This window comes from Scyliorhinus canicula, chromosome 12 (genome assembly GCF_902713615.1).
Source record: "Scyliorhinus canicula chromosome 12, sScyCan1.1, whole genome shotgun sequence".
Classification (NCBI taxonomy): domain Eukaryota; kingdom Metazoa; phylum Chordata; class Chondrichthyes; order Carcharhiniformes; family Scyliorhinidae; genus Scyliorhinus; species Scyliorhinus canicula.
The window spans coordinates 23017023-23034151 of NC_052157.1; the positions used below are offsets into that span (position 1 = coordinate 23017023).

Consider the following 17129-nt stretch of genomic DNA (forward strand, 5'->3'; position numbering starts at 1 on the left):
AGTATAATTTAAATGTTGAATGTTAATTGCTGTTTAAGCTGATCTGTAGCTCAGCACCCTCCCAGTTTCACAATTTTTTTGTATGCTGTCTGAGGTCAGTTGATTTCAACCTTCATAGGGGAAAGTAAATGAATGGGGACTACGATCCCAAGACGCTAATAACAATCTTGAAATACAATTCAAGTTATTTAGTTGCCTTGGAAAAGTGCTATTTGTCAGAGACCCATATCGAGAGCAGTCTTACACTTGCTCTTTTTGGGACTTTTAGCTTTCCTGAGTTTTGTTTTGCTTGTATGGAATTTTACAACACATATTATGTCACATTTGTACAACATCGGATTTACTAAGCAGCATATTGATACAGAATAGGGCAGCACGGTAGCATTGTGGATAGCACAATTGCTTCACAGCTCCAGGGTCCCAGGTTCGATTCCGGCTTGGGTCACTGTCTGTGCGGAGTCTGCACATCCTCCCCGTGTGTGCATGGGTTTCCTCCGGGTGCTCCGGTTTCCTCCCACAGTCCAAAGATGTGCGGGTTAGGTGGATTGGCCATGATAAATTGTCCTTAGTGTTGGGTGGGGTTACTGAGTTATGGGGATAGGGTGGAGGTGTTGACCTTGGGTAGGGGGTAGGGTGCTCTTTCCAAGAGCCGGTGCAGACTCGATGGGCCGAATGGCCTCCTTCTGCACTGTAAATTCTATGTAAGATCTATGTAAGTTATTTTTCCATTGTGTTTTCATCACCATGAGCGAGTGTCCAGTCTATAACACTGGGAAGCTTTTACAGCATTTGGGTGCAATGTTAATCCAATATATGGCTGCACACATGATTGTCTAATACTGATTTTACTGATCTGATAGGAAACTACTGTGAAACAGCTTCAGTCTCCACTTCCTTTACCTACCACTTTGCCCCTCCTTTCTGCAAGCATTGCTTCAACCAAAACTGTGATAGCCAACCCTGTCATGCATTTGAGTAACCACATCCATGATGTCTTGTATACGGTGGTCCAGATGGGTTTTCCACCTCTTCCAGGTCTTAAGGATGAAAAGGTAACAATTCTATTATGGTTTGCAATCTTTGAAAACACTAATTGTGTTGGTTAATATCATTAGTTTGTTTATAAAGTTCAACTTAAAGAAAGAAGAGACCTGCCAACAGGGTTCTTATCCCACTTTCCAGGAGGAACCGGTTTTTTCATTGGGTCAGCAATATAGCTTTTCAATCAAGCTAACCATCACTGAAAATTAGTATCCAGTATCTGGCCATATGGATCTATAGTCCTTAACAGCATGATTGTTGACTGTCCAACAAGTTTGGCTCATTAGTGGGAGTGAAAACTGGAATTCTTCCCACTTGATTCCAGTTAGCGTGAAAAAGAAAAACGTTGCCTTAATATGTAGATTGTTCCTGACGCACTAGCTGTGGGCAGATCGACTGTACAGTTTTAATTGGTTAAATTCTAGCAGTACTCCTGAACATATTATTTTTTCCAATGTGTGCCTAACTTTGTTTTTAAGCATTGCATTCAGTAAATAAAGCAATACCTTCTGAAATGATATGGCAATGTAGACCATAGTTAAATCAATGGGAAATGTTTCCACCAGTTATCCTTTCTAACCTTTGAATATATTGCATTCCCTATTAGGTTTTCATTCTGCACACTTTGGCTGCTTCACTCTCAGCCTGTATTTATCAATCTTTATGTGACAGCCACAGCTACAGGTAAATATATTCATGATACTAAAGTCCCTCAAATTAAATACTGGGGTAGAATGGTTGATATGTTTTACTGTAAGACATCTTCAGAAAGAAAAAATATCTTTGAGATTCAATTGATTGATCCAGGCTATTCCATGAAAACACAAATCTATAACCAGACTTTAAATGGCTATCATCACATTTGGTTGCTATATAGGAGTGATTTTGGAGTGGTTAACCTGACCTTTTTAATTTTAACAACAGCAGTTTGTCTCCAGTTTATAGACCGGATTTCCTTAAAAGTTATGGGCGGGATTCACCGTTTCCCAATGCCGATTTTGTAATCGGCGATCAGACGGAGAATCCCTTCTGACGCTGAAATCGGGGGCGACGCCTGTTTGATGCAGGTTTTGTATCCTCCGCCTTCTCCGAAATGGTGTCACGCGCCACACACCATTGGGACAGCATTAGCGTGTCACCCAAAAGCCTTCCCTCGATGCTCTGCCTCGATGGGCCGAGTTCCCGACCACACAGTTGACGTGTGGTTTCAGCAGTCGGGAACCCAACGTGGCGGGTGCGGACTGTGTCCAGCGCTGCCACAGTCGGGCAGGAGCCATGCTGGTACTTGGGCGGCGGGGGGGGGGCATCAGTGAGGGCTAGGGGGACTGGTGGGGGCTGGCCAAGGGGGGTACTAACTGGCAGGTCGTGTCAGTACCATGTTTTACGGCATGACTGCTGCAGGTCATCGCCGTGGACCATGGACCCAGCCATTCTCCAGCCGTTTTTATCGTGTGAGTCGGGAGTTTTACGCAGCGTGACTGCTGGCCCCTCACCGGTCGCAGGAACAGTGAGGGGTCGGCAACAATTTTTTTGGAGTAAAAGGTCACGGATCCTCCGCACTTAGGCTCAAAAACGATGACTCCAGTCCTATTTTTTTTTCTTTTAACAGTCAAACAGCTACAAACCTGTTTACAGGAATGGTTTATCAGGGACTTCTGTTAGGTGAAAGACGTAGACTGCGGACTGAAAGCTTTGAAGAGCATCTGACTCCAAATTCTTCCCCTTCACATTGGCCTGGTAAGATGGAAGAATGTTTTTCAAGATTTAAAAACTTAAAAGATAACCTTGTATTTTCACTTCTTGGTAACTAGATATGTATGAACAAGATGACATCTACTCAATTAATCTACTAGAATGCTTTATTCCTGTTGACTAATTGCTAAAATCTTTCATTTGGCTGTTCCAGGTGTTTCATCGCTGATTAATCTTCTTGGAACAGCTCAGGAAGAAGATCAACCCAAATTGAGCGTGTTGCTTTGTGAGGCAGTGGTTGGTGTCTATCTAAGTCTTTTGATCCATGGTCTTGCCACTCAAGATAGCAAAGAGCTCTTTCGATTAGTTGCTCATCCACTAAATAATCGAACCTGGGCTGCAGTATTTGGAGGCGGTGCAAAAACAATAATAAAACCTAAAAAACGGCCAGAACTTACACCAGGTAGGTCAAGCTCCTGCAAAACATCAGCAACAACAACTTTCATTTATATTGAGCATTTAACATGGTGACATGGCAAACATTTGGAACCCTCTTGTGCATAATTGATAGATCAATTGTTAATTTTAAAACGGAGATTAATTGGGGGGGGGGGGGGGGGGTTAGCAGGATTCTGTCTTATTTATTAAGTTTTGATTCTTGCACCACATCCACATTTACGTTAGCCATGTTCTGCCTACTCTGTACTCCCTTTCTTCATGTACTCCTATCATGGGGGGATATTCATGAATGTTGGTACTTGCTAATTATTTCATTGGGTTTCATTTGTTGCACTGCTATTGATGGTGCTGAATGTTTTATAATTGTACATATTTTTATAATTCTTGAGGGTTTTTTCACACTTCTGGGAAATCGAGCTTTGCACTTCATTTTGACTTACAAAATTCTTCTAAGAAGAAAACTTAACACCTTCCTATGCCTGTAGCCTCTATGCCACATCTACGATGAAAAATTTCAGGTGTTTTTCCAACATGAAGGTATCTATATTCAGAGTAGCGATAAACTCTTGAACTCTTCCCAGTCCCCAATCCCTCAATAATGGACAGTATTTATCGATTAGATGTCCATTGGCTGTTAAGGTTCCCTTTTAAAAGGTACAGTTGTTTAGCTTTATTCAGTATAAAATTACTTGACATATTTGTCATTTAAAACAAAAATTCTTCAGTTACCAAATACTGTTGGTGAATATGACGCCCATTGCAGAATTATTTTTTCCAGCACCACCTTTGTGGAATTAAATGCCATTTAAATTTGAGTAGCAGATATTTTTAAATAAAAACTTAATTTATGGTGCAGGTGAACCAAATGTTTCAGCTGTACCCAATTTGGATCAAAATGTTGCCTTGAAGACAGAACCTGTAGCTGTGCTTGTGTCTCCCAGCTATGAGACTGGGACACATCACACACCAGGACTGGATGGTGAGTGACAGTGTTGGTTGCTGTGGAGTTTTGCGTGCTTTCTTTTTAGTTTTGGACTTTTCCTGCCCTGTGAGTAACTTTCTTCTTCCTATTTGCTCTTCCCAAAAATGCTCTAGATCTGTAAATAAAGATACATTTCAGAAAAATGGTAACAGATTTAAACTTCCCTAAAGCTGGTGTCTAATCTTAAAGCTGCAGTTTCTTGTAAGAATACACTTTATTGATTAGCTTTTCATATCTAACTAAAAATTTTAGAGAAAGATAACGCTTTGTAATTAACATAATATTAAAAATAGCATGATTTGGAGTGTAGTGCAAAACTGAGAGATTTAATGGTCCTTGGTCATAATAGCAGGACTATAATGAATTAACAAAATTATCTAACATTGCTGTTATATAGCACATGCAAGTTTGCTGTGTTCTGTAAACTAAAATTCGCTGGGTAATTTGAACACAACTTGCCCAGCAGATAACTGACTAGATTGGGTCAAAGTGTAGATATGGGTGGCACAGTGGTTACCACTGTTGCTTCACCGCACTAGAAACCTGGGTTCAATTTCCAACTTGAGGCACTGTCTGTGTGGAGTCTGCACGTTTCTCCCCGTGCCTTCATGGGTTTCCTCCAAGCACTCCGGTTTCCTCCCACAAGTCCCAAAAGACGTGCTTGTTAGGTGAATTGGACATTCTGAATTCTCCCTCGGTGTACTCGAACAGGCGCCGGAATGTGGCGACTAGTGCATTTTCACAGCAACGTCAATGCAGTGTAATGTAAGCCTACTTACATGATAGTCATACAAAATATGACAGATACTAATATGACAGTCATACAAAATTTACTCCCCGTTAATTTAAGTTATAACTGCTGATGTAATGCTGATTTCAACTTAAAATGGTGATAAAACTCCTTCAAACTTTATTTTTAAATTGGAATAAGTTTGAGACTGCACTCCGATATAAGAAATACAAATGAATTTTGAATTTGTACAAAATAAAGATTTTAATTGAACTCCTACTTGTTATCAGCTTTTGCATCAAATGAACAATGCATGTTCCCCTTTCACACCTGAAGAAGGATTTGTGTGGGACCATTGCTAACGTTCATACTTTTCATTTGCAATCAGATTTTAAAGTTTTTTACTAATTTTGAATATATCCTGTGTTTATGGGATCAAAACAAACAGTATTTATAATTAGGACAATGTAGAACTCAGACCTACATTGAGTACCGGTCAAGTTTTAATGAAGCTTGTTGAATGTCTGGTACAGAGCCACCAGTCCAGTTATTTTTTTGGACTATTAACCCAAGAATCCAGTGGACAATGCTAAACTGAGCTATTTGCATTTAGGTCAGCCATTATTATCTATAAAGGCAACCACACAGCCAAAGATTTCTCTCAGCATGTCTATCACATTGCTCTGAACAGTTCCTCCAGAAGACATTGATCGATATCGGCGGAGATTTAACATGAAGATGTTGGTTCCGGGTAGACCAGTAAAGGAGACTTCAACGCCACCACCTGTACCTGCAGAGAGACCATCATACAAAGAAAAATTTATTCCACCTGAGCTCAGTATGTGGGATTATTTTGTAGCCAAGGTAAGAGCAACATAATTAAAATGTATTAGATAGTGAACATAGAACAGTACATAGAACAGTACAGCACAGAACAGGCCCTTCGGCCCTCAATGTTGTGCCGAGCCATGATCACCCTACTCAAACCCACGTATCCACCCTATACCCGTAACCCAACAACCCCCCCTTAACCTTACTTTTATTAGGACACTACGGGCAATTTATCATGGCCAATCCACCTAACCCGCACATCTTTTGGACTGTGGGAGGAAACCGGAGCACCCGGAGGAAACCCACGCACACAGGGGGAGGACGTGCAGACTCCACACAGACAGTGACCCTGCCGAGAATCGAACCTGAGACCCTGGAGCTGTGAAGCATTTATGCTAACCACCATGCTACCCTGCTGCCCCTAATTGTCGCTACTTTAATTACTTTTACTCATTCAAGTGACATGGACATCGCTGACTAGGCCAGCATTTATTGCCCACGCTTAAATCCCCTTGAGATGGTGGTGGTGAGCTGCTTTCTTGAACCACTGCAGTTCCGTGTGGTGTAGGGTGTAGGTACATCCACAATGCTATTAGGGAGGGAGTTCCAGGATTTTGACCCGGGGACAATGAAGCAACTGCAATATATTTCCAAGTCAGGATGGTGAGTGACTTGGAGAGAAAATTACAAGTGGTGGTGTTCCCATGTATCTGATGTCCTTGTCCTCGATGCAAGTGGTGTTTGGAAGGTGCTACCTAAGGAGCCTTGCTGAGTTGCGGCAGTTCATCTTGTAGACGGTACACACTGCTGCTACAGTGTGCTGGTGGTGGAGGAAGTGAATGTTTGTAGATGGGGTGCCAAATCAAGCTGGCTGCTTTTTCCTGGATTATGTCAAGCTTCTTGAGTGTTGATGGAGCTGCAGTCATCCAGATAAATGGAGAGTATTCCTTCACCCTACTGACTTGTGCCTTGTAGGTAGTGGTCAGGTTTTGGAAACTCCGGAGATTAGTTACTCGCCACAAGATTCCTAACTTCAAACCTGCTTGTGTAGTAATAGTATTTAAATGGCTTGTCCAGTTCAGTTTCTAGTCAATAGTAACCCCCTGGATGTTGATAGGAGGTCTAGTGGTGTTAATGCTATTTAATTTTAAGGAGTGATGGTTAGGTTCTCTCTTGTTGGAGGTGGTCATCGCCTGGCACTTGTGTGATGGAAATGTTACTTACACTTGTCAGCCAAAACCTGAATATTGTCCAGATCTTGCTGATCTCGGCATATACTGCTTCAGTATCTGAGGAGTCATGAATGGTGCTGAACATTGTACAATGATCATCCCTATTTCTGCATTTATGATGGAAGGAAAGTCATTGATGAAGCGGCTGAAGATGGTTTGCAGGATACTACCTTGAGGAACTCTTACAGTGATGTCCTGGAGCTGAGATGACTGACCTCCAACAATCATCTTCCTTTGTGCAAGGATGACTCTCTCCCAGCAGAGAGTTTACCTCCTAATTCCCATTGGCTCCAGTTTTGCGAGGGTTTCACAGATGTTACAATCTGTCAAATGCAACCTTGATGTCAAGGGCAGTCACTCTCGCCTTACCTCTGGAGTTCAGCTCTTATTTGTCCATGTTTGAACCAAGGCTGTAATGGGGGGGATTCACATCGTGACGTCGCACAAGTTTGTGTTAGATCTCGCGAGGCAGCTGCCAAGAGCGGGGTCTCCCGACATCCACCAGCCACTTTCCGCCACAGCACGCTGACTTTCAATCTACGTGGCCGGTACCCAGAAACGCAGTTGGAACTTGACCAACTCCCACACATACAAAGCACTTTTACCCAGCATGAATCCAACTGTAGATTTTACCCATTCAGGCACCAAAACATTTTAAATTAAACACATCTAAAACTATACCTTGGGTGGGATCCTCCATCTGGTTTGGCACGCCGCCGGGATTCTCCATTTCGCCGGCTGGCCAATGGGGTTTCCCATTGTGGGGCAGCCAATGAACTCTCTGCTCTACAATCCTGAAGCTGCCTTTATGCAGAATTTGTCAGAGACATTTGGGCAGAGAAATCTATTCCTGTAATGACATTTGTGACGCTATGCAAGTAGCAGTCCACAGCGTTTCTTGGCCCGGGCGAATGGAGTGCTAAGCAGGCATAACCTCATTGTGAGAATGCTGAAATAAATATTCAAGATATAATAAATCTAAATTTTAGTGGGTGTTAGGACAACAAGGGTAGCTTTAAGGGATTTATATTTGTATTGGTGAATATTAGAAATAGGGGGCTGAATTCTCTGCCATCGGGATTCTTCGTTTTGCCGGCAGCCCAAGGGTTTTTTAATGGCGTGGAAACCATCATTAATGAATTTAACCAGGAGAGTTCAAATATTGATAACTGCCATGCTTTCAAAAACTCTTCACCCAATCCTATTTTAATCCTTGTATTTGTGCTTTAAGCCATTCCTACCTCCATCTGAGAGTGGATTTATGTACGACTCAGATGAAAGTATCCCCAGTGATGATGATGACGATGAAGATGATGCTTTTATTTCTGACACTCAACTACAAGAGCATTCAGATCCCAACTCTTACAGGTTTGTTAAAAGGATCTTTTTTTCAGTAATAACCACTTTGAATATTTAAACCTGTATACATTAAACCAATAGACAGCACGTCACTTGCAAAATTGTTTGTTTAGCTGCTTAAAATAGCTATGTTACTAGAATGCATACATTCCATAAAGCTGTTAGAGTTTTGAGGGGAATAAGATGTAAGGGAATTCTTCCTACTCTTTCTGTCCACTCAGAAGTATTTCCTCCTTCTAATACAAGTAAATGAAGCTATCACTGGTCACTACCTTTGTGAATCTTGATGCGCTCCCTATTTTCCAGGGCTTGCCACTGACAGCAATTGGGATTCAAGCAGCGAGGAAAATTGAAGATAGGGGTATGATGAAATGAAATGAAAATTGCTTATTGTCACAAGTAGGCTTCAAATGAAGTTACTGTGAGAAGCCCCTAGTCACCACATTCCGACGGCTGTTCAGGGAGGCTGGTATGGGATTTGAACCATACTGCTGGCCTGCCTTGGTCTGCTTTAAAAGCCAGCTCATTAGCCCTGTGCTAAACCAGCCCCTGCTGGTCCAGAGGCTTCATGCCTGAACGTAGAATAGTGAATTCATCACGTTATTGAAAATGAAATGAAATGAAAAATGAAATGAAATTGAGCACAAAAGTAAAGTTTTGAACCTCGACTCCGATCAGGCATGCAGGAAACTTGTTGGTGGACCTGGAGCCAGAAACCTGCTGGCATTTATCAAATAAGAATTTGCAACATTTACAAACGAGATTCCCAGAGCTAGATGGCTTCAGCTGGACGAGCCCGGCCTTAAAACTCAACTAAAGACACACCTGTGTCCTATTGTTTACAGTTGATCTGTTTTTTTTTAAAGTACCCCATCATTCATTTAATTTGAGTTACTCAGGTAGGATGGATCTAGTTGAGAGTCTCCAATTTAGCCCCAATGTTGATGTTTGTAAAATAAAAAAGTTTGTATCTGGTATTTTGCAGTTGGGCACTGATATGCTTAGGAATGGTCAAGCTTGCACTGAACAATGTGAGGAACTTCTTTCCTGTTGCAGGGTTGGAGTTTGCAGGTATGATACTTTTCTGTCGAAGCTGTTGTTTTGAGTTACTGAATTTTGAACAAATCCTCCTGTATTTGAAACAAAATTTAATCTTGAATTTATAAAAGCTTTAAAAGATTACTATTTGCAATTGTTGAACAACTCATATTTAACCTATTGCTCCTTTTATAATAAAGGGCTTTGTCTGTGCATGGAGGTATTACTGAACTGGTAAAAGATTTATCTGTGGTTATATGATATTTTCTTATACATTTTAAGGATAGGTGTAAAATTAAAACATGATTTATTGCTTAATTAAATTAATGTGAAGTATTGAAAAAAGTAAAGTAGCAAACATTTACAATCCATGAAGCAACTGCAAGTTTTAATCTTGCCAAAATCCCAATGTATAACTCCTTTGTAACCTTCATCAATTCTAAAGAATTTGAAAGCTGTTCCAACCTGTGACATAAGGGGCGGGATTCTCCGACCCCCTCCCTGCCGGGGGGACAAAAATCCAATCAGGTGCAAAAAGCATCCGTTTTCTTTCAGATATTCTTTGGGAAAAGAATACACTGAATCGTTTTCTTTTCGGGAGAAAAAGAAAACTTTTCCTGCAAAGATGTTCTGAATTCAAAAATATTTCCCACTGACAAATTTGTTTTATTGAATTTTCAGGTTTGAACTCGAAACTACATAGTAAATTAACATTTCAGCTGTTGAGAATAATTGTTAATATGGTACATTATTTTGTATAAATTATAGAATATTGGCCTATCGTGTCTGTGCTAGCTCTTTTAAAGTGCAGTCCAGTTAGTCCCGTTCCGCTGCTCTTCCTCATTGCCCTTCACTTTCTTTCTCTGGCAAGTATTTATCCAATACTCTTCTTTATTTTTATAAATTTTACAGTACCCAATTCTTTTTTTTTCCAATTAAGGGACAATTTAGCATGCCCAATTCACCTACCCTGCACATCGTTTTGGGTTGTGGGGGGTGAAACCCATGCAGACACTGGAAGAATGTGCAAACTCCACATGGACAGTGACCCGGGCTGGAATTGAATCTGGGTCCTCGGTGCCGTAAGGCAGCAGTGCTAACCACTGCGCAACCCTGCTGCCCCTTATCTAATACTCTTTTAATGACTACTATTTAATCTATATCCACCATACTATTAAGCAGTACAGTCTAAATCCTAACCACTCATTATATTTAAAAAATAGAGCCTTTCTCTTGTCACTTTTTTATTGCCAAGCATCTTAAAACTGTGTTCTCTGGTAATCAACTCTTCAGCCAATGGGAACAGTTTCCCTATATTTACCCTATCTAAATACTTCATGATTATGATCATCTCCATCAAAGCTTCTCTTAGCCTTCCCTGCTGCATGGCGAACAATCCCAGCTTCTCCAGTCTGTCTACGTAATCAGAATGCCTTATCTCTGAAACCGCTCTCGTAAATCTATTCTGAACCTTCACCCAAAGTTTAATGACCTTCCTAAAAGCGTGGCCAAGATTGGCCATAGTACTTCAGCTGGGGAAGAACTACTGGTGTTTTAAATAGGTTTGGCACATATTCCTGGTTCTGTTTAACAATGGCCAGGAACTCCTGTTTTATTAATTGTTTTGTTGATCTGTTGTGTCACCTTCAAAAGATCTGTGCACAAGCACTCCCAGGTCTCTCTTCTTTCACATCCTGTTAAAATTGTACCTTTGGGTATGCCACATCTCTTTTTCTTCCTACAAAATTGTATCACCTCATGCTTTTCTGCTTTGAATTTCCTCTACCAGGTGAAAGCCCACATTCCAGCAGTCTGTCTTTGTCATTTTGAAGTCTATTGGATGGGATTTTCCGAACCTGCGCTGGGTCAGAGAATCGCCGGGGAGGGGGTTTCGCGCATCACACGATGCCGCTCCAACGCCGGTCCGGTCCACCCGGTGCAGCGTGGTTGCCGCCCTGCCGGTCGAGCGGCCCCCTCCGGCGATTCTCCGCACTCGACGGGCCGAATGCCCACTGAGTTCGGGCGAGTCTCGCTGGAGTCGTTCGTGTGTGGTCCTAGCCGGCGGGACCTCAGTGTTCATGCTGCGAAGGCCTTCCTGTTGTGGGGAGGTGGGATCGGACTCCAGGGGGGCCTCCATGGTGGCCAGGCCTGCAAACGGGGCCTACCGATCGGCGGGCAGGCTTAGCCCCCCCCCCCCCCAGGATATGTTCCTCCATGCCAGGCTTCTGTATGGCTCCGCCATGTTGCCCAGGGGCCGACACGGAGAAGACCACCCACGCGCATGCGTGAACTCACGCGGCCATGGCATGCATGTGCAAACCCGCGCCGGCCGTGGCACGCATGCGCGGACCAGTGCTGGTGCCCATATCGGCAGCTGGAGCTGCGTGAAGCGCTCCAGTGCCGTGCTGGTCTCCTGTGTGGCACAGGAGCACAGCTCCTAGAAGCCAGGTGATGCCGTCGTAAAAAGCTCTGCCGTTTACGACGGTGTCAACACTTAGCCCTGGATCGGCAAATTCCGCCCATTATCTTTTTATTGGTCACTACACACTATGCATACATTTATTTTCAATGTAAACAAAAATTTTGAATGATCTCATGGATTGAACTGGCTGGAAAGCGTTTTATTTCATATGATTGAATGCTATGGTGACAATCCTTAGCACTTATTCAAAAAATTAATGAAATGCAAGAGGTACTCATAGTTGTTCATTGCTTTATCAATAAAATGTAATTTTACAAGATGTAAATTGCTTAACAAAAAGTCAAAACTATATTCAAAAAATAGAAATAATAAAGTTAGGTTTTTCACCCTTACAGTATTCACTTCAACTTTGAAAAGTAAAATATTGTTAAACTAAGGATTACTTTAGAAGTGAATAGTTATAAAATATGGATTTCAATTTTGTATTATTCAAAATAAATGACTCTTTGTTCACAGATCTCCCAGTAACTTCACCATTGGGTAATGCTGTTATTAAGACTTTAGAAAACTGGCAACAGCTACTTCAGGCAAAAATGGAACAGTTTGAAGGCCCACCACCAAATTATATTAACACCTACCCGAGTGACTTCTCTGCAGCTGGTGGTCCAGCCATTCTGCGGCACAAAGCAATGCTTGAACCAGAAAACACTCCGTTCAAGTAAGAGAACAAACAGAAAAGAAGACTGAGTACTGTTTTAGAAGGCCAAATAAGTATTTTGATAATTCTGATTACCTGTTTCTTCAGTATGTATCCGGAAACTATCTGCATAGATATTTTCAAAACTGTCAAGTTGTTTGACAATTGGATTTTATTGTCCTAAATGCCTTGAAAAAGAAACAAAGATCACAGAATATAAAATAATTACTGAAAATGTTTCATCGTAGGCCCAAATAATCCCGCCTCCAGATCATGGGAGACGAAGGGTGGGATTCTCCGTCGGCTGGAGCCTCTGTCCACCAGCAGCACACTCACACTCGCAGGTTTCCCGACAGTGTGGGATGGTCACAATGGGAAACCCCATTGGCTGGCTGCCAGAAAGGAGGAGCCCGCTGCCGGCAGGGGCACGCCATGCCAGAAAACGGGGCTGGCGGGGTCACTCCAGATGTAGGACAGAAGATGCACGTCTGAATCTGCGCAAGGCCTGTTAATTGGACTTATGAGGGAATTGCCCGGGAAGTTTTAACTTCCAATAGGCAATTTTCCTGTTGTTCGGGATCTTCCACGCCCTTTTGACAGATACAAGTGACATAGTTTCATAGTTACCCAGGAGAAGTTAGATAGATTTTTTGGTAATGCATGAGTAACCCACCGATCCAACCACCTAACTACCCTTCAACACTGACTGCTCCTGACTACTCCCCAACCACCCAGATTACCCCACCAACCCAATTGCAACCCGACCACTTGACTAGCCAACCCAGCCCGATGATCCATTTATCCACCTCACCCAACTGACTACTCAATCATCTGCCACTCACTAGCCCACTTCACCTACTTGCTCATCCATTCTCGTTCACATTCTAACCCACACTCGTTCATTAAAATACTGGACCTTTAAATATTTACCAGAATACAGCAGCCAGTGCAGTAAAAGGGTGTGTGTCTTCTCTGCTGATCAACTTTGCCGGTCTTTGCATGGATTCCTGCACTGAGGGAGTTCTTCTGTATCAGAAGTTTGGTCTTTTTAAGGGTAAATGCATTCTTTTCTGTCAAATGAACATTAGAAGCAAGTGGTTCCACCACAATTTTGATGCTGATCAGAAAGTGTGGACCTTAGATGGTTGTTAAATGAGCTAAAGAAATGGAAAAGGAGTCCTTTCTTTAGGACACAACAAATAAATAAAAGCAGAAGGAGACCACACAGGCCAGAGAGCCTGCTCTGGCTTTCAGTGTGATCATGCTGATCTTGGACTTCAATTCCTTCCATTCCCCATATCCCTTGATTCCCTAAGATACCAAAAATCTGTCTTATCTCAATCTTAAATATATTTAATGATGACACCCACAACCCTCAGGAATAGAACATTCCAAACAATCACAACCCTTTGAGTGAAGAAATCTTTCATCTCAGCCCTAGATGATCAACCCCTTATGCTGAAACTGTCTCCCCTTGTTCTACATTCTCCAGCCAGGGGAAACAACGTCTCAATATACACCCTGTCAAGCTGCTCATAATCCTGTATGTTTCAATGAGGTAATCTTTCATTCTTCTAAGCTCCAGAGAATATAAACCCAATTTACTCTCATCGTAGAACGGCACTGGCATCTCAGGGACAGTTTTAGTTGGAAGTCTGCATTTAATTTGCTGGATCCGAATTCAGGAAAATCTTCTCCATCAAGTGTCCAGGGTCTGTCCCAGGGAAGTTGTGCGTTCCTCATCACCCAATGCTCTCGGCTCAGGAATGACCCTCTGGCTTTCTAATAATTCTACATCTCTCCTGAATTACAGAGGCCAAAGCAAAATTACACGTGCAATATTACCAAGATCAGATACAATTTCAACATTACCTGCTTAGAATTATGACTGACACCTTTAGCTCTCTAACCCAGCATTTTATTTGGTTTCTTCAGCACCTGCTAACATGGAGCTGGCCATTTTAATGACTACCAAAGGTTACCAGACCTCTTTCCTGACTTGAGCACTATTTAATATGTAGTCTACATTAAATAATGCTTCAAATGCTAAAGTAGTGAATCTCAAATGGCTCAGCGAGTTCATCCAATGCTTGCATCAACCATGTAAGCCAGGTTTGAACTTGGATTGTGCAAAATTAGTTGTCCTCCGCCTGATTGTTGTAAGGGTACTCCACTGAGCTCAGCATCTTAGGTTAAGGAAGGGAAAATAAGACCGGGTTCCCAGTTCTGAATTGTTTTCAAGCTAACGTAATTACTCTAATGATAATGCAGTTACATGAAATGGTCAGTCAGCTAGCTTATCATGAAATTCCAGATAGCAGATGATAAATAACATTTCACACTAAAATTAGACTCTGGATTTATTGGCTTAGTTATGGTTGTATGTATAAAAATCACAATTGTTTATTTTACTTCAGGTCAAGACATTATTCCACCTATCCTGTTAAACGGCTATGGCACTTCTTGGCTAAGCAAGAAATTCTGCAAGACACATTCATAAGATTTATATTCACAAAGAAAAGGAAACAAAGTGAGGTAAATGGTGGTAAAGCCAAAAGTTATTGTCTTTTTTTAAATGTTGTATCTGTAATTAGTATTTTAGGTTTAAAAATCTGATACATATTTGGTATGACTGTTTAAAGCTTAACGTTATGCGAATGATGATGTGTCAACTTGTATTAATTCAGTTGCAGCGACCAGTTCAATATTAACTATAATATTATGTCTAGACCCTGAATGATTTTAAGCCTATCCATTGGGGCGAATGGTTGGTTAAAATGATGGTCAGAATCTTCTGACGTGCTCCCAGCTGCCCTCGTTTCAGTTGCTGAATTTTTGGCAACATTGGCAGATGGGAGAAATATCATTAATATTGAAATATTGGATATTATGATGCAATTAAAACTCAATTGAAAGTTTTACTCTGGATTACATGAGTCAAGCAATCCATAAACTTCCCAAGAATTACAGTGCGTTGTTTGTTTTTTACCATTTCTATGTGGGCCAAGAAGAACAGAATTGCTTCTCAAATTTTGCAGGGAAACCTTGGGCTTCCCCTGCCCTCCCCTTCTGATTCTGGTCTACTCCAGAATCTGCATTCCCACTCATCCCCACCAAATGCCTCATGCATCCTCAGAACAGGAGTTAATATTGCCCGGACCTTATGAACATGGGGCTTTCAATGTTCATTTATAACACAAACATTTAACTTATCTAACCATGTCACACTCAGAAAAGGCATGGAAATTCAGTTACTATATACGCTTGCTTAGTTGATGGGTTTTGAATATTTTTGCACATTGTGTTTCTAATTATCTTACAGTAATATTCTATATTAACTTGAACCTAGTATTATTGCATCCATATTTATTAACTTTTGCTGATGGAAAAGACTTCACTAAATTACATTTTTGCATTTCTATTAGCAACTTTGTATTGTTTAAGAATCAGACAAGGAGCTAGATAATTGCATTGCAGGGCGTGGAAATAAATCATACTAAGAATGATTATGGATATCCGGTGAATCTTGCTAAAAAAGGTAGTCATCTGTGTGTACATTGAGTGAGTGTGATTGCCTCCTATCTCCCCCTCCATGGTCATAAACCTGCCCATAACAGTCTATCTGGAGTTTTGTATGAAGTATGCTTGAGTTAAATGAGTTAATGCTGGTGGAGCTATGGCCCAGCTTCAAGAGGAGAGTAGGAAAAGGGGGAAAATAGGGGTGGAGTGGAATATGTGGTGCAGGAATTACATTTATTATTGTGCAGTCTCGGTTGTTACAGCAGATGCAGACTTGGGGCTGAATTTTCAAATTGGGATTGGAAAAACAAAGCCTGGAAAATTTGCGTGTCCCACCCCCACATCGCAACTGCCTTGCTCGCGCAACGTGATCTTGAAATGTAAATGCCCTAACTGGGCCGGGGGCAAGCTCGGCACTATGTTACGAGAAATCGGGTTGTCTGCAGAGCACCAGTGGCAAAGGCAGATGGCAACCCTAATGGGGTCTGCAGTTGCCTTGGACAATAAAGTAGGTTGCACCTCGAAGAGCCAGTAGACACAATTGTGGCCAAAATGGCCAAATGCAAAGTAAGATGCTCAATACGGTGCAAAATCCCCCAGCTCACAAAATTTGGGAAAAAATCTTTAACTCCTGCCTGCTTTGAACTCAACAGCTGTGCACTAACATGTCCCAGTCCTTTTAGGGTTCAGAATTTTCACCCTTGCAAATTGCATTCTCGCCCTCTCTGACCTATTAACAACTCCTCAAAGAGCTTAGTGGGCTATTAATTGGAGGTGAGCAGGCTCCCCGTTCCCACCCTCCTTTTGAAAATTGCATCACATTCCAGTGGCGGGGGATCCAGTGCCACCCTCCAGGAACACGATTTTCAAATTGTGACCACACTGATTTTCAACCTCAACCAGCAACCCCAGCCTTTGTCTCCCATGTCAACTTAACTGGAGGGAAATCATCTCTTTAAAAAATCTTTTCTTATCAAAAAAGTATATCAAATTTGTTACTTCTTAAATGCTAAACCAAGTTGGTTTAATATTAACATAAGGAAATGCACACTGAATTACCTTGAATAAGTTAAGCACATCATCAACTTTACTGCTTGCCTCCTTGTTTTTAGTCCTCGCAGTATTGT

The 17129-nt window shown here is 41.7% G+C and overlaps 1 protein-coding gene across 2 annotated transcripts in view; it reads left to right on the forward strand.

Moving 5' to 3' along the window:
* The window catches only part of dmxl2 (Dmx-like 2), a 220418-nt gene that overhangs the window by 156843 nt on the left and 46446 nt on the right, over positions 1-17129 (forward strand). For both annotated transcript variants that reach the window (XM_038813520.1, XM_038813521.1), the window contains exons 25-33: positions 861-1052; positions 1649-1725; positions 2651-2778; positions 2948-3196; positions 5596-5768; positions 8199-8335; positions 9312-9397; positions 12303-12504; positions 14901-15018. In XM_038813520.1, the coding sequence (XP_038669448.1) occupies positions 861-1052; positions 1649-1725; positions 2651-2778; positions 2948-3196; positions 5596-5768; positions 8199-8335; positions 9312-9397; positions 12303-12504; positions 14901-15018 (1362 nt within the window). The remainder of the gene's footprint in view (positions 1-860; positions 1053-1648; positions 1726-2650; positions 2779-2947; positions 3197-5595; positions 5769-8198; positions 8336-9311; positions 9398-12302; positions 12505-14900; positions 15019-17129) is intronic.